This window comes from Heptranchias perlo, chromosome 2, assembly GCF_035084215.1.
Source record: "Heptranchias perlo isolate sHepPer1 chromosome 2, sHepPer1.hap1, whole genome shotgun sequence".
Classification (NCBI taxonomy): Eukaryota; Metazoa; Chordata; class Chondrichthyes; order Hexanchiformes; family Hexanchidae; genus Heptranchias; species Heptranchias perlo.
In genome coordinates, this window is record NC_090326.1 from 166175347 (window position 1) to 166198438 (window position 23092).

At 47.0% G+C, this 23092-nt stretch overlaps 1 protein-coding gene across 1 annotated transcript in view; it reads right to left on the reverse strand.

Moving 5' to 3' along the window:
* Positions 1–942: 942 nt before the first annotated feature.
* Positions 943–23092, reverse strand: part of LOC137332549 (uncharacterized) — a 59310-nt gene continuing 37160 nt past the window's right edge. The window contains exons 12-15 of the mRNA XM_067996465.1: positions 20758–20820; positions 18141–18236; positions 17349–17387; positions 943–1052 (exon numbers count right to left, since the gene is read on the reverse strand). Coding sequence (XP_067852566.1) covers positions 943–1052; positions 17349–17387; positions 18141–18236; positions 20758–20820 — 308 coding nt within the window. The remainder of the gene's footprint in view (positions 1053–17348; positions 17388–18140; positions 18237–20757; positions 20821–23092) is intronic.

The window sequence follows — 23092 nt, forward strand, 5'->3', positions numbered from 1 at the left end:
AGAGATTGAGCAGAATGGGCCTATACTCTCTGGAGTTTAGAAGAATGAGAGGTGATCTCATTGAAACATATAAGATTCTTAGAGTGCTTGACAGGGTAGAAGCTGAGAGGCTGTCTCCCCTGGTTGGAGAGTCCAGAACTAGGGAGCATAGTCTCAGGATAAGAGGACGGCCATTTAGGACTGAGATGCGGAAAAATTTCTTCACTCAGAAGCTTGTGAATCTTTGGAATTCTCTACCCCAGAGGGCTGTGGATGTCGTTGAGTATATTCAAGACTGAGATCGATAGATTTATCGATAGATTTATGGATACTAGGGGAATCAAGGGATTATGGGTTTAGGGCGGGAAAGTACAGTTGAGGTAGAAGATCAGCCATGATCTTATTGAATGATGGAGCAGGCTCGAGGGAGCGTATGGCCTACTCCTGCTCCTATTTCTTATGTTCTTATGTTCTAATGAGAGTGCGTCCAGGGGGTCTACAGCTGGGAGAAATTATTGAGGTCAGGTGGGATGAGATCATATATGCATTTGAAATTGAGGATGAGGTTAATCGGGAGTGACTAAAGCTTGACAGGGACAGGGATAATGGGAGGGCTGGTCTTTGACTCGCAATCAAAACAGTGAAGAAATGAATACCCCACCAATTTGGACTTATTTTGAATCAAGGTCCCACAGCACTGTTCACTCCCTCTAAAACACTAAAGTGGAGAGTTTCTGATTTGGCATTCCCAGCAAACCCCCACAGGAGCACATTTGGCAAATAAATATCCTATCACACCCTGGTACAGTACATTGAAGCTCCATCTTAACTTTAGCTTTGTTTTATAACTTACGTGCCAATCTCTCTTGTTCCCTTTCCTGAGCCCGTCTTTTTTGCTCCGCAACTGTGGCAGAGAAAATAAATATTTTAGTTGCATGGCTTCACATCAGGAAATGTGACTAGTTAGTGGAACTGTCCACTGTGGTCAAAGCACGTCAATCCATTTGTGAGCCTCTCCTCATTTTGCAACTTACCCTTTCGCTCTACATCTGCAATGGCTTGCAAGTGTTCTCCTGTTGAGAGAGAAAAATGAAGAAATGTTCAGTCTAAATCTTTTACATTTGGGGCTGAAAGCATTGAAAGTCACACTAACATATGGGGGGCGGGGGGGAAGCGATGTGAAGAAACCACGCTCAGTCTATCCGTTAGAGGGTACAGCCTCCCCAAACGTCAGTAATGCCAACCCCTGGGCAAGGCAGAGGAAAAAAAATGTGTGGTCAATTTCAGGAAAAACTCTGGGAAATTCCTCCCTGAGGTGATTGAGAATGAGGAGCATCCCTGGCATCCAACAGACCAGGGTCATCTGAGATGCATCACTAGATATACTTAACTAGCCACCCCCACCCTACCCTCCATCCCCACCCAATATCTATAGGAACATCAGACTGTACAGAAACAGAACAAATCATTTATATCTGTCTGGTCAGTGCTAAAATGTCACCAGCTCCTGACCACATTTTACCTCTGGTCCCTTCAGCCCAATCAGCCAAAATGTACACACCCTCTTGAAATTTCAAACAGCCTCTGCTTCCACTGCATCCCTGGTTAGACTATTCCATGTGCTTTAGCAGACCTCTATGTGAAAAGTATCACGACTGTCTTTGCGATTGGCCACTTCTTACAGGGAGTGATGCACATAGGGAGTTGCCAGTTGTGAAATTGTGGGTTCGCAGGCCCTGATTTTCCATCCAAATGTTTAAAGCAAAAATGCCAGAGGCCAGACAACAGAGGCAGAATAGATGCTGCTTTCAAGGGACTCCCGCAGGTGGAGCGACAGAGTAGGGTGGATCTTTTTTACAAGCTGTATTGCCACGGTCCGGAGTCAGGAGTATGACCACAGCAGCCTGGATGGAAGTGACAGTAAGAGATGGAAACGTAACCCTCCCCCCCAACCCCCTCATGGTTTTAACTCCCTGGCGGTGCTGAGGCGAGCGGTAAGCTGTCCGGCCCCTCCGCACCATGAGGCCCAGGAGATTATAATTCAGTCTACCGCCGGAAACACTCGCTGGCCAGCAGGCTGGAGTGGAATTTCAGGGAGTAGGAGGCCCACCACCAATGGACCCCGGCACTCGGGAAAGGGAGGAGGTCAGGAGAGGGGTGGGGGAGGGAAGCCCAAGGCAAGGGAGGCCCAAGGTGTCCTTGTGGGGCCCAGAGACACACTCCCACTCCTCCTGGCCAACAAGGGAAACCAAAGAAAAAGTAAAATTACTTTCTGGGCCTCCTCTTTGCCTCCAAGGCTGGCCTGGGGCAAGGAAGCCACAACAGCCTCCCTCACCCCAGGCCTCAGGTTAAAATTGCAGTCGGGCCACAATGATGTCGTGGGAATCTGATCTGCATATTTAAAGAAGGACCCCACTGCCTCCCGTTGGTCTCCACCAACTCCCACATGCTGCAGTTGTGACACACTACCTGCCCTGCCATCTCTATCTAACCTTGTTATATTTATTTACTTTATTAGTTATCAGGGAGGCTCCAAGAAGTACCTAAATCATGCAGAAACAAAGGGGTCAATTTTCGGATGGCCGAGCGGGTGCGTTCGTGGTGGGGGGGCTCCTAAAATTGGGGATTCCCGGAGCGAGTCTGGAGCCCGGCTCCAACCCGCCCATTTCCAGGTTCCCCAATAATGCGAATCGGTGCGCGCAGCCCCCGCATGCAGGACTCCCACCGGCAATGAAAGCCGGCGGGATCCCACTTAAGATCATTATCTGGGTACTTGAGATCATTTACAGACCTCATTAGTTGGAGAATTTAGGAGGTTTCGGATTTTGGACTACCCAGAGCGTGTTTCCCATGCTGGAGGAAACACTCCTTGTTTAAACGGACGTGTTGCAGTCAGCAGCCAGTGGCAGCTGCAAAGGTCCATTTAACAGGTGCGAGGTAAACCCTCATTCATTGGGCTCGAATTTAGCAGGCCTGCGGGTTCCCAGCGGGTGGTCCTCCGGGAGCGTCGAAAACGCGAACGGCGAAATTAGTGGGTTGCCCACGCGATCGTAGCAGGCAATCCACTAATAGGATCCAATTACCTGCTCCTCCGGGGTCCACGGCGCTGGCCTGCGCGTCGGGCGGGCTGCGAATGCGCAGTACGATCTGTCAGCTGGAGGCTCTCTAGTTAAAGGGGCAGTCCTCCACTGACAGATGCTGCAACCAATGGGACAAATTGCAGCATGGAGCAGCCCAGGGGGAAGGCTGCTCCCAGTTTAATGATGCCTCACCCCAGGTATCATCAGATGGGGTGAGGAGGAGGGGGAGGACACAGATCTTCCCCCCGGCGGGCGGGAGGAAGCGGCCTGCCTCTGCCACCAAGAAGGCCTGGCTCGAGGTGGCAGACGGGGTCACCTGCGCCACCAACATATCGCCCACCTGCATACAGTGCAGGAGGCGCTGCAATGACCGCAGTAGGTCAGCCACAGTGAGAACACGAAGTCTTTCCCCTACACTCCGTCTGCCACAACACTGCCCCCACCCCAAATCTCCTTCGGCACCGCCAACACTATTCTGTCACATCACCCTTCATGCCCACTCACACCCCATCCTCATCTTACCTCCACCTACTCACCTCGCCAGTACTCATCCTGCCACTAACACGCGACCCAATCCTCATACAATCTCATGGCTCCATCCCATACTCACCCTCTCGTGCATCTCCCTCACGGCCAGCCTCACTCAACCTGCCACCACCTGTGCTGCAGCCACAGGGCATGCATCACATATGTGCAGTAGGCAGGGTAAGGCAAACGTCTCGTCAGCATGAAGGGGGTGCACAAGGGTGTCTGAGGGTTTGTCATGGGTGTTACCCATATTGAATTTCAGAGCCACAAACAGCACACATTATATTGACACCACCACTGCCATGTCTCCGCGAATCCTGTCCATTGTGTCCAATAATGCCCGCTCCTGGGTATCACTATGAGGACCCACCACTGATGCCACCCATCGTGTTACTGCAGAGTAGGTGCAGGTGTATTTGCAGGGCTCGTCCGCGCAGACAACTGAGAGACATCGGCGGTGTTGCCGGCTGCACCCTGGAAGGATGCGGAGGAGAAGGTGTGGAGGACAGTGGTGACTTTGCCAGCGACAGGTAAGCAGTTGGTGCTGGGGCCAGCCAGGAGCAGCTCGGCATGAAAGAGGCTGCAGATCTCCACGACTACATGTCGAGCGAATCTGCGCCTCCCTGTGCACTGCTGCTCGGAGAGGTCCGGGGAGCTGCGCCTTGGTCTGTGGACCCTGTGGCGAGGGTAGTGCCCTCTGCGACGCGTCTCTCTCTGCGGTAGCCCTCCCTCCTGCTGTGCAGGTGGGCGTGCAACCACACCGTGTTGGGGGGATCCACGTCTCTGCGGCGGACGGCGTGGACTGCGAGGCTGCTGGTGGTGGTCATGCTCTTCGTCCTCCGAGGGTGTCCACACACCACCCAACTGGCAGGTGTTGATCTGAGGGGTTGTGCAGGGTAGGTGTGTGGGTCCTCGGACTGGGGCTGCGGTTTCGTGTCGGTCTGTCCTCTGGCTTGGCCGGGGGGTGGTGGGGGGCAGGGGTTGCCCTATGTGACGCGGTGGCCTCCTGCGTGGGTGAGGGCGCTCCCCCGTGGAGCGCACCTTGGCACCTGCCACAGGCTGCTGGCTGCAACACGCCTGGTTTGAAGGGTCCTGTTTCCCCCAGTGTGGGAAACTGACTGCTTTGAACCTAAAATCCCACACTTCCTCTTTTGACAGCTGCTTCAGCTCATTAACTGACCACAACGAGCAAGTTAAGTGCTCTCAAGTGGAACCCCGCTGGCTTTAATTGCCTGCGGGATTCCCACCAGCGGGGCTTGCGCGCGCAGCCCCGCACGTCAGCGCGGTACCCGGAAGTGGCCGGGATTTCGTCCGAATCCGGTCACGTGATCGGAGATCGGGATTTTCGGGGCCCCCCCCGCTGGAAACCCGCAGGTAACCCGACCCTAAAATCGAGCCCATTGCAGCAGGGCACTCTGTCACTTCAGACAACGTTTTGCCTGCCACACTGTTGTCTCCACACTCAAAATTATTAAATCATACTCGAAACTCTGCTGTCCAAACACATTTACCTACTTTGTGGACCCCCTCACACTCACACCGTCAGGATTGGGGGGTGGGGGGGTGGGGGGGTTCCATTGCTATGAGAATCCCTACGTGGTCAGTTTTTGGTAAAATATTAAAATGTCTACGTGGCAAAGAAGCAGAATGCAAAATGGTTAGAAAGGGTTAATTAGTTAGTAACTGAGATTGATACAAGTGGCCTGGCCCTCCTGCTGGGCCATATGTTTGCGTAGTCAGCAGGCCTGCATTGTCTTATCAATGATAGGTCTTTGATGTGAGTCAAGGACTGGTCTGAATGTCTCCATGTTTATGGCAGATCAATATAGGTAACGAGCTTAGCCAAAGTTGAAAGACATTCCAGGTTGGGAGATAAGGAACAGAAGGAACAGGGAAGAACATTCTAAGTTGGAAAGTGAGGAAGTTATCCCCTTTGATGTCTAACAGCAGCATGATCAGCACATGGACGATCTATGATTGGCCGGAAATAATGTAACCTCACATGGCAACCTATGCCCGGCTTATGATTGGTGTTGACCCTCGTTAAGTATGTTCCAACCCCTATTCATCTGTATAAAAACGTGTGGATTTCTGTATGTTTCTTGTTCTTGCTCTGCCAGCATAGAGGGACTCTATCAGGAGTCCAAATCAATGCTGCAGACTAAGAACCCTGCTATTAAAGATGTGTTGAACTTTAAAATGTATTCGACTTCAGTTATTACTGAACCAGACTGAGGGGAAAGAATCCGGATCGTCAGCTGCATTCATCACTCCATTGGAGGACAAGCAACATCACCAGCCTCGCCAGGCACACCGTCCACCTCCACCACGTGGAGCCACACAACACAGTGCTGCACAACAGGCACCTGCACAAAGTAGTCGTGCAACTACACATACACCCACTGTAGGGTGACCCAATGGGTGGCATCAAGGGTGTTCATGGAGAACCTCATGAAAGGGCCTTATTGCACAAGCCAGTCAAGAATGGCCAAGACGTGGCAGTAGTGGTGACAATATAATATGTAGTGTGAGTTGATCAGAAATCAAATATAAGTAAAAACCATGACAAACCCTCAAACACCCTTGTGCACCCCCTTCATGCTCACGACACGTTTGCCTTACGCTTCCTACTGCACATATGTGATGCATGCCCTGTGGCTGCAGCACGGGTAGTGGCAGGTGGGGTGAGGCTGACCGTGAAAGAGATGCATCAGAGGGTGAGTATGAGACAGAGCCATGAAATTGTATGAGGATTGGGTTGAGTGGTAGTGGTGGGATGAATACTGGCGAGGTGAGTAAATGCAGGTAAGATGAGGATGAGCTTTGAGTGGGTGTGAGGAGTGATGTGATAGAGTAGTGTTGGCAGTGCAGAAGGAGATGTGGGGTGGGGGCGGTGATGAGGCAGACGGAGTGTTGGGGAATGAGTAAGTGTACTCACTTCGGCTGACCTACTTAGGTGATTGAAGCGCCTCCTGCACTGTATGCAGGTGCGTGATATGTTGGTGGTGCTGGTGACCTCCTCTGCCACCTCGAGCCAGGCCTTCGTGGTAGCAGAGGCAGACCACTTCCTCCCGCCCGCCAGGGAGAAGATCTCTGTCCTCCCCCTCCTTCTCACCCCATCCAGTAGGACCTGGAGTGAGGCATCATTAAACCTGGAAGCAGCCTTCTCCCTGGGCTGCTCCATGCTGTAATTTTGGCTCCTTTCTGCAGCATCAGTCAGTGGAGGACTGCCCCTTTAAATAGGGCTGCTCCAGCTGACAGCCTATGACGCGGGTGCGCAGTCCGCCTGCTGCGCAGCTTTTGAGCGCGAAACCCAAGCCAAAGTAAGTGGCTTCAATTTACTTACGATCAAGTGCGGAACCCACCGATTTTACTGGGCGGGTTACCCACGCGCCCAGTCGACCCCCCCGCTGGCAACCCGCCTCGCTCCTAATATCGGGCCCAAACTGTTGCTAAGTGATCCAGTAAAACTTGCAATGTTGCTGAAAGGAACCCAACTAGCAGCAACCTTTTTATAGCTGCGTTCAGTCTATGGGCGCTGACCCTCCCAAGGTGGCGATACTCTCATTAACGCAAATGATTGGTGCATAAGAGATACTGAGGTATGGTGCTGGGACCAATGTTGTTCACCATTTACATAATCGATTTTGGACTCAGGAATCGGAAATACAATTTCAAAATTTGCGGATGATAACAAATTGGGGGATATGGTTAATACCGAGGAGGACTGCGACAAAATACAGGAAGACATTAATAAACTTGCAGAACGGGCATGTAATTGGCAAATGAATTTCAATACAGTTAAGTGTGAGATATTGCATTTTGGTAGGAAGAATAAAGGGGCCACACACTGCTTGGATAATAAGAGCCTAAAAGGGGGAGAGGAGCAGAAGGATCTTGGGGTACAGGTACACAAATCACTAAAAGTAGTGAAGCAGGGAAATAAAGCCACAAAAAAGAAAAAAAAGAAAACCAAGCACTCGGGTTCATTTCCAGAGGGATAGAATTGAAAAGCAGAGAAGTTATGTTAAACTTGTACAGAACCTTGGTTAGACCACACCTGCAGTACTGTGAACAGTTCTGGTCTCCATATTATAAAAAGGATATAGAGGCACAGGAGAGGGTGCAAAAAAGATTTACGAGGATGATACCAGAACTGAGAGATTATACCTATCAGGAAATATTAGTATCAATAATGGTGGCCACGAAACGACAGGATTGTCGTAAAAACTCATCTGGTTCACTAATGTCCTTTAGGGGAGGAAACGTGCCGTCCTTACCCGGTCTGGTCAATATGTGACTCCAGACCCACAGCAGCTCAAAACTGGGCATCCATGAGGCGCTGTGGGCCATCAGCAGCAGCAGAATTGTATTCCAGCGCAATCTGTAACCTCATGGCCAGGCATATTCCTCACTCTACAATTACCAACAACTAGGGGATCAACCCTGGTTCAATGAGGAGTGTAGAAGAGCATGCCAGGAGCAGCACCAGGCGTACCTAAAAATGAGGTGCCAACCTGGTGAAGCTACAACTCAGGACTACATGCATGCTAAACAGCGGAAGCAACATGCTATAGACAGAGCGAAGCAATTCCACAACCAATGGATCAGATCAAAGCTCTGCAGTCCTGCCACATCCAGTCATGAATGGTGGTGGACAATTAAACAACTAACAGGAGGAGGAGGCTCTGCAAACATCCCCATCCTCAATGATGGCGGAGTCCAGCACGTGAGTGCAAAAAACAAGGCTGAAGCATTTGCAACCATCTTCAGCCAGAAGTATCGAGTGGATGATCCATCTCGGCCTCCTCCCGATATCCCCGCCATCACAGAAGCCAGTCTTCAGCCAATTCGATTCACTCCATGTGATATCAAGAAACGTCTGAGTGCACTGGATACAGCAAAGGCTATGGGCCCCGACAACATCCCGGCTGTAGTGCTGAAGACTTGTGCTCCAGAACTAGCTGCGCCTCGAGCCAAGCTGTTCCAGTACAGCTACAACACCGGCATCGACCCGACAATGTGGAAAATTGCCCAGGTATGTCCTGTCCACAAAAAGCAGGACAAATCCAATCCGGCCAATTACCGCTCCATCAGTCTACTCTCAATCATCAGCAAAGTGATGGAAGGTGTCGTCGACAGTGCTATCAAGCAGCACTTACTCACCAATAACCTGCTCACCGATGCTGTTTGGGTTCCGCCAGGACCGCTCGGCTCCAGACCTCATTACAGCCTTGGTCCAAACATGGACAAAAGAGCTGAATTCCAGAGGTGAGGTGAGAGTGACTGCCCTTGACATCAAGGCAACATTTGACCGAGTGTGGCACCAAGGAGCCCGAGTAAAATTGAAGCCAATGGGAATCAGGGGAAAAATTCTTCAGTGGCTGGGGTCATACCTAGCACAAAGGAAGATGGTAGTGGTTGTTGGAGGCCAATCATCTCAGCCCCAGGGCATTGCTGCAGGAGTTCCTCAGGGCAGTGTCCTAGGCCCAACCATCTTCAGCTGCTTCGTCAATGACCTTCCCTCCATTATAAGGTCAGAAATGGGGATGTTCGCTGCTGATTGCACAGTGTTCAGTTCCATTCGCAACCCCTCAAATAATGAAGCAGTCCGAGCCCGCATGCAGCAAGACCTGGACAACATCCAGGCTTGGGCTCATAAGTGGCAAGTAACATTCGCGTCAGACAAGTGCCAGGCAATGACCATCTCCAACAAGAGAGAGTCTAACCACCTCCCTTTGACATTCCACGGCATTACCATCACCGAATCCCCCACCATCAACATCCTGGGGGTCACCATTGACCAGAAACTGAACTGGACCAGCCATATAAATACCGTGGCTACAAGAGCAGGTCAGATGCTGGGTATTCTGCGGCGAGTGACTCACCTCCTGTCTCCCCAAAGCCTTTCCACCATCTACAAGGCACAAGTCAGGAGTGTGATGGAATACTCTCCACTTGCTTGGATGAGTGCAGCTCCAACAACACTCAAGAAGCTCGACACCATCCAGGACAAAGCAGCCCGCTTGATTCGCACCCCATCCACCACACTAAACATTCACTCCCTTCACCACCGGCGCACAGTGGCTGCAGTGTGTGCCATCCACAGGATGCACTGCAGCAACTCGCCAAGGATGCTTCGACAGCACCTCCCAAACCCGCGACCTCTACCACCTAGAAGGACAAGAGCAGCAGGCACATGGGAACAACACCACCTGCACGTTCCCTTCCAAGTCACACACCATACCGACTTGGCAATATATCGCCGTTCCTTCATCGTCGCTGGGTCAAAATCCTGGAACTCCATTCCTAACAGCACTGTGGGAGAACCGTCACCACACTGACTGCAGCGGTTCAAGAAGGGGGCTCACCACCACCTTCTCAAGGGCAATTAGGGATGGGCAATAAATGCCAGCCTCGCCAGTGATGCCCACATCCCATGAACAAATGAAAAAAAAGGAAAGATTGAACCAGTTGGGGCTAGAAAAGAGAAGGCTGAGGGGTGACTGATAGAGGTCTTTAAGATTATGAAAGGGTTTGAGAGGGTAGACGTAGAGAAGATGTTTCCACTTGCAGGGGAGACCAGAATTAGGGACCATAAATGTAAGATAGTCACTAATAAATCCAATAGAGAATTTAGGAGAAACTTCTTTACCCAGAGAGTGGAACTCGCTAACACAAGGAATAGGTGAATAGCATAGGTGCATTTAAGGGGAAACTAGATAAACACATGAGGGAGAAAGGAATATGTTGATGGGGTTTGATGAAGAAGGGTGAGAGGAGGCTCGTGTGGAGCATAAACGCTGGCATGGACCTATTGGGCCGAATGGCCTGTTTCTGTGCTGTACTTTCTATGTAAAAGCGACATAGATACGTTATGAAACGCTTGGTTCATCAAGCATGAAGTAGGCCCCAGGCCTTTCTGTCTGAGCATACATTGCTCCTGCACACAGGCAGTCAACATTGATTAATTGTCCAAAATTCGATAGACTCTGGAACAGTTCCTACAGATTGGAGGGTGGCAAATGTAACCCCACCATTTAAAAAAGGAGGGAGAGAAAAAACAGTGAATTGCAGACCAGTTAGCCTAACATCAGTAGTGGGGAAAATGCTAGAGTCTATTCTAAAAGATGTGATAACAGAACACTTGGAAGGCATTAACGGGATTGGACAAAGTCAGCATGGGTTTATGAAAGGGAAATCATGCTTAACAAATCTACTGGAGTTTTTTGAGGATGTAACTAATAGAATAGATAAGGGAGAACCAGTGGATGTGGTGTACTTGGATTTTCAGAAGGCTTTTGATAAGGTCCCACACAAGAGGTTAGTGTGCAAAATTAAAGCACATCGGATTGGGGGGAATATACTGGCATGGATTGAGAATTGGTTGACAGACAGGAAACAGAGAGTGGGAATAAACGGGTCTTTTTCCGGGCGGCAGGCAGTAACCAGTGGGGTACCGCAGGGATCAGTGCTTGGGCCCCAGTTATTCACAATATATATCAATGATTTGGATGAGGGAACCAAATGTAACATTTCCAAGTTTGCAGATGACACAAAGCTGGGGTGGAATATGAGCTGTGAGGAGGATGCAAAGAGGCTCCAATGTTATTTAGACAAGTTGAGTGAGTGGGCAAGAACACGGCAGATGCAGTATAACGTGGATAAATGTGAGGTTATCCACTTTGGTTGTAAAAACAGAAAGGCAGATTGTTATCTGAATGGTGATAGATTGGGAAAAGGGGAGGTGCAACAAGACCTGGGTGTCCTTGTACACCAGTCGCTGAAAGCGAGCATTCAGGTGCAGCATGCAGTTAGGAAGGCGAATGGTATGTTGGCCTTCATTGCAAGAGGATTTGAGTACAGGAGCAGAGATGTCTTACTGCAGTTATACAGGGCCTTGGTGAGACCACATCTGGAGTATTGTGTGGAGTTTTGTTCTCCTTATCTGAGGAAGGATGTCCTTGCCATGGAGGGAGTGCAATGAAGGTTTACCAGACTGATTCCTGGGATGGCAGGACTGACGTATGAGGAGAGATTGTGTCGACTAGGCCTATATTCACTCGAGTTTAGAAGAATGAGAGGTGATCTCATCGAAACATATAAAATTCTAACAGGACCAGACAGACTAGATGCAGGGAGGATGTTCCCAATGGCTGGGGAGACCAGAACCAGGGGTCACAGTCTCAGGATACGGGGTATGTCATTTAGAACCAAGATGAGAAGAAATTTCTTCACTCAGAGGGTGGTGAACCTGTGGAATTCTCTACCACAGAAGGCAGTGGAGGCCAAGTCATTAGATGTATTCAAGAAGGAGATAGATATTTATCTTAATACTAAAGGAATCAAGGGATATGGGGAAATAGCGGGAACAGGGTACTGAATTAGACGATCAGCCATGATCATTTTAAATGGTGGAGCAGGCCCGAAGGGCTGAATGGCCTGCTCTTGCTCCTATTTTCTATGTTTTCTGTACATGTACACAATCTCCCACACACATACACACAAAGCGACGTATTCACAGAAAAATACACACTCTTATACAACGCACATGCTCAATCACAAAGAAATAGGCGCACGTATACACACACACACACACACACACACACGTTCTTAACAAGTTTGTTAGATCAGCAAATTTTTTGGTGGCTAAAGGCATAAGATGATACAGACATAAAGGGGCAATTTTAATTTAATTGGCTGGGCGGGAAACCTATGGGATCGCGTGGAACACTAGTTTTACGCCTCGCTCAACATTAGTCTCCATTGATGTCAATGGAAAGAACCAGCGTCAGTTTCCCGATGGGCAGGCGAGGTTGAAATCACCCTCACTGGCCGAGAATTTCCACAGCGTTCTCCTGATTAGCTGCTGGAACTTCAACAGAAGATTGGCAGAAAACCCAGATACACGTGAGAACTGGGTTTACATTGATCTTACGCTGAAGTTATAATGACTGATCAGAAAACCCCCCCCCACCGAGGAAATTCCCATATCCCTGATACAGACATCGAGCTTAAGTTAAATTTAGAAAGTTAAGAACACCAAACAACGGAGCACAGAGTGAACAGCTGTGAGTTTGGTTAGTGTGGGAGTTTAAGGGTTAATCTCTTTAAAATCTAGTATAAATTGCTATCAACTGTTTAAGTTCAATTTTAAAGTTTAAAATTTTAAGTTTCTGTCAGGATTCAGCAGAGAGAGCTGCTGTCATTAGTTAATTGGTTAGCTAGATTAAACTGGTTCCTGAAGGTGGAGCAGGCCTGACTCATCTGAGTCACAAACAGTAGAAAAACAGGGGCCTGTTAGTGCAACAGCACGGAGTGCAACGGAGCACAGAGTGAGTTTGGTGAGTGTGGGAGCTCGGTGAAGTGGGGCAAGGAGGTGCTGCTTTGCCTTGCTTTTCCTAACTTTTTCCACAGAGCGGCGGTGGACCTGAGCAGCAGAAGACTGAGAGCGGGGAATAAAAGCAGCAGCAGACCTGCAACAAGAGAAAACTACTGTGCGACGTCACAGGTGAGGCAGGAGAGTCCGAGAGGTGAGCACAGTATAAAAGGAGAGTCCCGAGAGCGGGAGGAGAGTCTGAGAGGTGAACGCAGGGTAAATCTAGGGCAAGTCATGGCAGCACAGCTTGCACCCGTGATATGCTCCTCCTGCACTATGTGGGAAGTCATGGACACGACCAGTGTCCCTGGCGACCATGTGTGCAGGAAGTGTGTCCAGCTGCAACTACTGGCTAACTGCATTTCGGAGCTGGAGCTGTGGATGGATTCACTGTGGAGCATCCGCGATGCTGAGACTATCGTGGATAGCACGTTCAGTGAGGTGGTCACACCGCAGGTAAAGATTACGCAGGAAGAAAGGAAATGGGTGACCGCCAGACAGAGTAAAAGGACTAGGCAGGTAGAGCAGGAGTCCCCTGGGGCCATCTCCCTCTCAAACAGATATACCGCTTTGGATACTATTGGGGGAGATGGTTTATCAGGGGAAAGCAGCAAGAGCCAAGTTCATGGCACCATGGGTGGCTCTGCTGCACAGGAGGGGAGGAAGAAGAGTGGCAGGGCTATAATGATAGGGGATTCAATTGTAAGGGGAACAGATAGGCGTTTCTGTGGCTGAAAATGTGACTCCAGGATGGTATGTTGCCTCCTTGGTGCTCGGGTCAAGGATGTCACGGAAAGGCTGCAGGGCATTCTGGAGGGGGAGGGTGAACAGCCAGTAGTCGTGGTCCATATCGGTACAAATGACATAGGTAAAAAAAGGGATGAGGTCCTGCAAGGTGAATTTAAGGATTTAGGAGATAAATTCAAAAGCAGGACTTCAAAGGTAATGATCTCAGGATTACTACCAGTGCCACGTGCTAGTGAGTATAGGAACAGGAGAATAGACAGGATGAATGCGTGGCTGCAGGGATGGTGTAGGAGGGAGGGATTTAGATTCCTGGGACATTGGGACCGGTTCTGGGGAAGGTGGACCTGTACAAGCGGGACGGGTTACACCTGAGCAGGACCGGGACCAATGTCCTCGTGGGGGTGTGTGCTAGTGCTGTTGGGGAAGGTTTAAACTAGAGTGGCAGGGGGATGGGAACCTGAGCGGGGAGTCAGAAGGGAGTAAAGTTGAGAGCAGCAAGAGAGGGGAAGACCCAGGGGGAATTTACAATACAAATAATACAAACAATTGTTCAAGAACAAGTGAAAGGGAAAAGCGTAGAGCAGCAGAAAGAAAGTGTACTTTAGACACTACAGATAAAGTGAAAACTAAAAGGTGTAAGGTGATTAACCCAGCATCAAAGCTGAAGGTCAGGCTCGGGTGTGTGGCCCAACTAAGAGTTCTATATACAAATGCACGGAGTATAAGGAATAAATTAAATGAACTACAGGTTCAAATTCAAATTGGAGGGTATGACATGATAGCTATCACTGAGACATGGCTGCAGGATGGTCAGGATTGGGAACTAAATATACCGGGTTATAAGGTCTACAGGAGAGATAGGGAAAATGGAAGAGGGGGAGGAGTAGCTTTAATGATTGGAGATGAAATCACTTCAATGATAAAGGAGGATATAACGAGAGGTAAGCAGACAACAGAGACCTTATGGGTTGAATTGAGAAATAGGAAAGGATCTAAGACTATAGTGGGAATTGTGTATAGGACCCCTGGCAGCAGCTCTGAAGTGCTAGATTGTGTAAATGCAGAGATTAGACAAGCGTTTATCAAAGGCATAGTGGTCTTAATGGGGGACTTTAACCTTCACATAGATTGGGAAAAGCAGACTAGCAACTGTCAGAAAAGTAGTGAATTTCTTGAGTGTGTTCGGGATAGTTTTCTGCAGCAGTATGTCCTAGAGGCAACGAGGGGGCAAGCCATATTAGATTTAGTAATGAGTAATGAACCAGATTTAGTTAACAGCTTAACTGTGCGTGAACATCTATCCAATAGCGATCATAACATGATCGAGTTCAATGTAGTGTTTGAAAGGGAAAAAAGTGAGTCAGCTGCTAAGATTCTAGACTTGGGTAAGGCCGACTTCAATGGGATGAGACAGAGACTGTCCACAGTAAAGTGGGCAAATCTGTTAATGGGTAAAACGACTGATGATCAGTGGGAAATGTTTAAAGAAACATTTAACATGATACAGAATCGGTTTATACCCCTGAGGGGCAAGAACTCTACTTGCCAAAAAAAACAGCCATGGACAACTAAAGAGGTAAAGGACAGTATAAGACAGAAGGAAAGGGCATACAAAAAGGCAAAAAAATGGCACAGGTCCTGGCGAATGGGAAAGATACAAAGATCAACAAAGGGTCACAAAACAGATAGTAAGAGCTACAAAAAGAGAGTATGAAAAGAAACTTGCAAGGGATATCAAAACCAATACGAAGAACTTTTATAGTTACATTAGGAAAAAGAGGGTGGTCAGGAGCAATGTTGGCCCCTTAAAAACTGAAAGTGGGGATATTGTCATTGACAATGGGGAAATGGCAGACATGTTGAAGAATTACTTTGCGTCAGTATTTACAGCAGAAAAAGAGGATAGCATGCCAGAAATCCCAAGAAAACTAATATTGAATCGGGGACAGGGACTCGATAAAATTAACATAAGTAAAGCAACAGTAATGAAGAATATAATAGCACTAAAGAGTGACAAATCCCCAGGACCAGATGGTTTCCATCCCAGGGTTTTAAAGGAAGTAGGTGAGCACATTGCAGATGCCCTAACTATAATCTTTCAAAGTTCTCTGGATTCAGGAACTGTCCCTCTGGATTGGAAAATTGCACATGTCACTCCGCTTTTTAAGAAAGGAGAGGGAAACCAGGGAATTATAGACCAGTTAGCCTAACATCTGTTGTGGGGAAAATGCTAGAGTCTATAATTAAGGATAGGGTGACTGAACACCTCGAGAATTTTCAGTTAATCAGAGAGAGCCAGCATGGATTTGTGAAAGGTAGGTTGTGCCTGACAAACCTGATTGAATTTTTTGAAGAGGTGACTAAAGTAGTGGACAGGGGAATGTCGATGGATGTTATTTATATGGACTTCCAGAAGGCATTTGATAAGGTCCCACATAAGAGACTGTTAGCTAAGATCGAAGCCCATGGAATCGAGGGAAAAGTACGGACTTGGTTAGGAAGTTAGCGGAGCGAAAGGCGACAGAGTAGGGATAATGGGTAGGTACTCACACTGGCAGGATGTGACTAGTGGAGTCCCGCAGGGATCTGTCTTGGGGCCTCAATCAGTCACAATATTTATTAACGGCTTAGATGAAGGCATAGAAAGTCTCATATCTAAGTTTGCCGATGACACAAAGATTGGTGGCATTGTAAGCGGTGTAGATGAAAACATAAAATTACAAAGGGATATTGATAGATTAGGTGAATGGGCAAAACTGTGGCAAATGGAATTCAATGTAGACAAATGTGAGGTCATCCACTTTGGATCAAAAAAGGATAGAACAGGGTACTTTCTAAATGGTAAAAAGTTAAAAACAGTGGATGTCCAAAGGGACCTAGGGGTTCAGGTACATAGATCATTGAAGCGTCATGAACAGGTGCAGAAAATAATCAAGAAGGCTAATGGAATGCTGGCCTTTATATCTAGAGGACTAGAGTACAAGGGGGCAGAAGTTATGCTGCAGCTATACAAAACCCTGGTTAGACCGCACCTGGAGTACTGTGAGCAGTTCTGGGCACCGCACCTTCGGAAGGACATATTGGCCTTGGAGGGAGTGCAGCGTAGGTTTACTAGAATGATACCCAGACTTCAAGGGTTAAGTTCCAAGGAGAGATTACACAAATTGGGGTTGTATTCTCTGGAGTTTCGAAGGTTAAGGGGTGATCTGATCGAAGTTTATAAGATATTAAGGGGAACGGATAGGGTGGATAGAGAGAAACTATTTCCGCTGATTGGGGATTTTAGGAGTAGGGGGCACAGTCTAAAAATTAGAGCCAGACCTTTCAGGAGTGAGATTAGAAAACTTTTCTACACACAAAGGGTGGTAGAAGTTTGGAACTCTCTTCCGCAAACAGCAATTGATACTAGCTCAATTGCTAAATTTAAATCTGAGATAGATAGCTTTTTGGCAATCAAAGGTATTAAGGGATATGGGCCAAAGGCGGGTATATGGAGTTAGATCACAGATCAGCCATGATCTTATCAAATGGTGGAGCAGGCACGAGGGGCTGAATGGCCTACTCCTGTTCCTACGTTCCTATGTTCAAAACAGCATATACTGTCAATTCGGATCTGACATTTTTCAAGGACTTACCTCTCGCTACATGGGATGCCATCCTCTCTCTCACTTCAGCTGTAGAGAAGAGAATGAAAGTAGTCATTACACGGTCTACGCATCAAACCCCATCTCTGAAAGTGGCTACCAAACATGAACACGATAATATTGAACAGAGCACTGTTCAGTGGATGGGAACAGCTAAAGAGGTGCACCCTTCTGTAGGGTGGAAATTCATGTCGGTTGTTAACCAGTGTGGCTATCCACTTAACGAACTTACTAGCTCACCAAATTTTTTGGTAACCACAGATACACACACACGAGCACACACACACACACAAAAATACATTGATTCAAGCATAAACAAAAAGCAAAATACTGCAGTCGCTGGAGATCTGAAAACAAAAACCGAAGAAGCTGGAAATACCCAGCAGGTAAGGCAGCATCTGTGGAGAAACAGAAGTCGATGCTTCAGGTTTTAGACTGTTCCTCGGGATGCAAGGTCTAAGACCTCAAACTTCAATTTCTGTTTCTCCCAGATACTTCCTGACCTGCTGAGTATTTCCAGCTTTTTTGGTTTTCAATTCAAGCATATGCACCAGTTATTTTCAAGTTGAAGTTACAGTAACAGTCTTGCAAACACTGTGCCTGACCACTGACTCACAAGGGGTAAGATTTCATTTGTGCTTTCAGTGCAATGAAATTCTCAACCTGTTCTTTATAAATGGATTTCTTTTACATTAGAAATCCGTGGTGAGTAATTCTTCCCTTCCTTAGGAAGGAGTCCAAAATTTAGTCTGAATGTCACTCAAACCTTATCCTAGAACTCACCCGCATTTCGAGGACGTGGTTTGAGGTATTTCTGTGGAGAGAAAACTTTCGTGTCTATGTCAGGTGCATAATGAAAGAACGATGGTGATAGCAATTCTGTTAACAGAGAATGGAAGAAATCAGTCAAAATTATGCCCATCATCTAAAAAAATAGTAAGTAATGCATGTTGCTATCAACATCTAATACAATGTTGAACAATTATTTGTTCAGTGTTATGAACTATGGGCGCAACTAAAGGTTTACACGGTCTGTTGACAGCTGGTGATGTCAATTTATGCGTCAAATATGGTGGACAACCAAACTTTCTGGTAATCCAGATCGTACATTCTTGAACAAATCTATCCCGTCATTTTGCTGCTCTCGGATAAGTTTCCAAAGCCTGTAACAATCTTGACAAAGTAACAGCTTGGATCTTACTCTCCCCTCCTCCATTGACCTTTCAGAGAAACTGGGACAGGCACATGTGGGAAATAGGTTGCGGAATCCTTCTGCCCATGTTGACAGCTATCTGATATCTGGCAGAAGTGACCAGGTAATGCAGTATATCTGTCCAAAAATGGGGGCATGGGGAAGGAGGGAGTGGAGGGTGTAATGTAATAGTATGCAAATGATGGAAATAGATCATCCGAATTATTTCCAGTCATTTGCATTGAGTAGGAGATCCAGGTCACCATACTCTTACTGCAGTTTCTAATCCTGATCGGCACTTCTACTTGTAAACTGTATAGGGCAGCAGAATAGGTTCTCTGATTGGCCTCAGTGCCCCTTGGACTACGAATGGGAAAAATCAGTCCAAGTTCACACTCTGATTTGATATCCAGTGAGACCCTGCTGGAAAGTGCAAGGACATAAAGGCTCCCAGCCCTACTCACCAGGACCACATATTGGGAATTCGGTTACATGCTTCTGTAGATTTGCCATCCACTGTAGATGGAAAATCATGAGGAGCACCCACACACACATACACACCTGAATAGGCCGATATGCTCCCACCCCACCATGCAGGCGGGGTTTCCTGCTGACTGTGATATTTTGTAAAATTAGCCCCATAGGATAAGGTAGAATATCACATCGCCCTATTGACATTCATTGCCCATGATTGTATGTGAAGAATCCCCTTTGAGGTATGTATCAGAGAGAAGCTGGCAGCAAGGGAGCCTTACCCCAACATAAGCCAGTACATTGAGGCAACAATAGGAGAATACTGGTCATTCATTAAATTGATTGGACCATATGGAGACCAGAGTAAGTCAATCATTGTCACAGTGAAATAGTTTCTCATAGTAATCCACTGAACTTCCAGCGTGTCTTATAAGAAAGGAAAGAAAGACTTGCATTTATATAGCGCCTTCCACGAACTCAAGACATCTTAAAGTGCTTTACAGTCAATTAAGTACTTTTTGAAATGTAATCACTGTTGTAGTATAGAAAACGCAGCAGCCAATTTGCACACAGCAAGGTCCCACAAACAGTAATGTAATAATGACCAGACAATCTGTTTTAGTGAAGTTGTTGAGGGATAAATATTGGCCGGGACAACTGGGAGAGCTCCCCTGCTCTTCTTTGAAATAGTGCCATGAGATTGTTTATGTCCACCAAAGAGGGCAGGCAGGACCTCGGTTTAACATATGCGAAAGACTGCTCCTCTGACAATGCAGCACTCCCTCCATACTGCACTGGGAGTGTCAGCCTGGATGGACTATGTGCTCAAGTCTCTGGAGTGGGGCTTGAACCCACAACCTTCTGACTCATGTCTCATGCTTCTTGTTTTTTGTAATATAGAATCATAGAATGATACAGCACAAAAGGAGGCCATCTGGCCCATTATGCCTGTGCCAGCTCTTTGAAAGAGCTAACAAAAGAAGACATCTTCACTTATCAGTGTCACCTCTCAATTTTGTCCATATCAGTTTAGCCAATCCATCCCAAAAGATGTCACTAGGGTAGCGATATTCAAGGGTATTGACCTCACCAAAATGATACCAGGGCTTAAAAGGTTAAATTATGAGGATAGGTTGAATAAACTTGGCTTGTAATTCCCTTTTGAGTTTAGATGGTTGAAGGGTAATCGAGGTGTTTAAAATTATAAAGGCATTTGATAGGGTGGATACAGAGAAATTATTTACTCTGGTGAAGGAATCTGGACTATGCGGTCATGATCTTAAAATTAGATCTAAACCATTTAGGAGTGAAATCAGGAAGCAATTTTTTACACAAAGGGTAGTAGAAATCTGGAACTGTCTCCCCCAAAAGGCTGTGGATGTTGGGGGTCAGTTCAAATTTTCAAGACTAGGATCAGTAGCTTTTTGTTAAGTAAGAGCATCAAGGGATATGGAGCAAAGGTGAGTAAATGGAGCTGAGGTACCGATCTAATTGAATGATGGAACAGGCTCGAGGGGCTGAATGGCCTCCACCTGTTCCTATGTTCCCATATCAATTCCTATGAGGACTGTGCAGACTGCCTATTGGGTGTTATGGCAGCGATCTGGCACATTTGCAGTAGGGATGTACAATGCCTTTGCTTGTTTTTTGGAAAACCAATGGAATGCTTTGGCCTCTCACTGTTGAAAGCGCAGTTCAAAAGCCTTTTGGATCATTCTTGATTTGAACACTTACCTCCGGGCTCATCTCTATCGCACATTTCCAGAGCATGGGCTAATGCATCTCTCCTTATTCTCGCTGTTAATAGTAAACAGAAAATAGAAACATTTATTTCAGAAAGAATCTAACTACTGGAAGTGTTGAAACATACTATCAATGCACAAGTGCAGTAATGTTGGACAAGACATCATTTAATGATTGGAACTGTTTAAAGTTTCCTCAGCAGAATGAGTCATTCTTTCTTTTGTGAAATTTGAATTCATCAAAGTACAATGACATCACATGAGCATCGGTATTAAGGATGCAGAGTACTGTTTGATGTAGGCCAAATCCGCTACTCTGCTCCAACACCATGGCCCCAATCTTTGTGGGGAGGTGGGGTGGGACCCGGAAATCCTGGGAAGGCGAGAGTGCTGCCGAATTTAACAGCAGGACCTCATCGTCATTTTTTAATTCTGTTTCCCGCCTGGCAGCCGGCCAAATTGATAGGTCCCCAGCAATCGGAAAAGACTGCAGGTTGAAGGGGGCAGTCGGCAAAGATCATAGTGCATAAAGGGGGTGTCGAAACATCAATCGGAAGGCAGGGAAAAATGGCAGGGCATAAGGCTTGGGATCGCGGGTTTAGAGGAGGGGATTGGTGGATTGTGGCAGAAGGCTAGCTTGAGGGGCTGGGGGGAGCACTCGGGCTCCTCCTGGCCCACAAGCAGTGCTATAAAAAGCACTTGCCTGTTGGATCTGAGCCCTAGGTGATCCGGCCAGCCAGAGATAAATTTAAATCAGGCTCCCAATTGCACTGTGAGAGCCAGATATAAGTATTATAATGAAGTGTCCCGCCTCTCGTAAGTTGGACAGACACACCTCGCAACCTGGCGCCATAAAAGTGGCAGCAGGTGCGTACGCCGCGAGTTGGGATCACTTTACGTGATTTTACATTTTTAACCCCCGACCCTCTCCCGCCCGTCGTGAGGGGGAGGGGCTTTAAAAGTTAGAAGTGCTACCTATTGCATCAGTATGAAGTTTTTCAATCTCCCTCGCACCAACTAACCTATGGCCTGAGCAAGACTGCCAATAAGTGTCAAATCATGTCTGTTTTCTTCTATAACAGAATGTTACAGGGCAAAAAAAATAGCTCTTTGGCCCACCAAACCTATGCCAGTGTTTTCTCCACATGAGTCACCCAGTCTAATCTCACTCTCCTGCTCAGCCTATGTACCCTTTAATATTCCTCTTTTTCAAGTAATCTCTAATAGGACTGAGATGAAGAGGAGTTTATTCACTCAGAGGGTGGTGAATCTTTGGAATTCTCTACCCCAGAGGGCTGTGAAGGCTCAGTCATTGAGTACATTCAAAACAGAGATCGATAGATTTCTAGATATTAAAGGCATCAAGGGATGGGGAGATTGTGCAGGAAAATGGTGTTGAGGTAGAAGATCAGCCATGATCTTATTAAATAGCGGAGCAGGCTTGAGGGGCCTGATGGCCTACTCCTGCTCCTGTTTCTTATGTTCTTATGTGACAGAGAATTCCACATTCTAACCACCCTCAGTGTAAAGATTTTATTTTTTATCAAACCTCCCCTTTCATTCTTTTTGTGATTACCATATATATTATCTTGGATGATGGAATAGAGAGCTGTATATCCAAGTTTGCAAATGGCACTAAGTTCAGAGGCACAGTAAGTTATGTAGATGGGAGGAGGAAGTTATAAAGGAACATAGACAGAGTGGTTAGTGGGCAAAACTATGGCAGATGGAGTTCAATGTGGGAGAGTGTGAGGTCTACTTTGGATCTGAAAAAGACAAATCAGAATATTTTCTTAATGAAGAGGGACTAGGAGTTATGGAGGAGCAAAGAGATTTAGCTGTCCATGTGCACAGATCACTAAAAGCTGGAGCACGGATACAAATAATAATCAAAAAGGCTAAAGCAATGTTGGCTTTTATCTCAAGGGAATTGGAATTCAATAGTGAGAAAGTGATGCTTTAGTTGTACAGAGCCTTGGTCAGACCCCATCTGGAGTACTGCGTTCAGTTTTGGGCACAACAGAGAGAAACTATTTCCTCTAGTGGGGGAATCCAGAACAAGAGGGCATAATCTTAAAATTAGAGCTAGGCCGTTTACGAGTGAAATCAGAAAGCACATTTTCACATAAAGGGTGGTGGAAATCTGGAACTCACTCCCCCGAAAAGTTGTGGGTGCTAGGGGTCAATTCAAATTTTCAAGACTCAGATTAATAGATTCTTGTTGGGTATCAAGAGATATGGAAGAAAGGAGTTGAGGTACAGATCAGCCATGATCTAATATAATAGCAGAATAGACTCGAGGGGTTTCTGTAAATCTATGCCGTCTC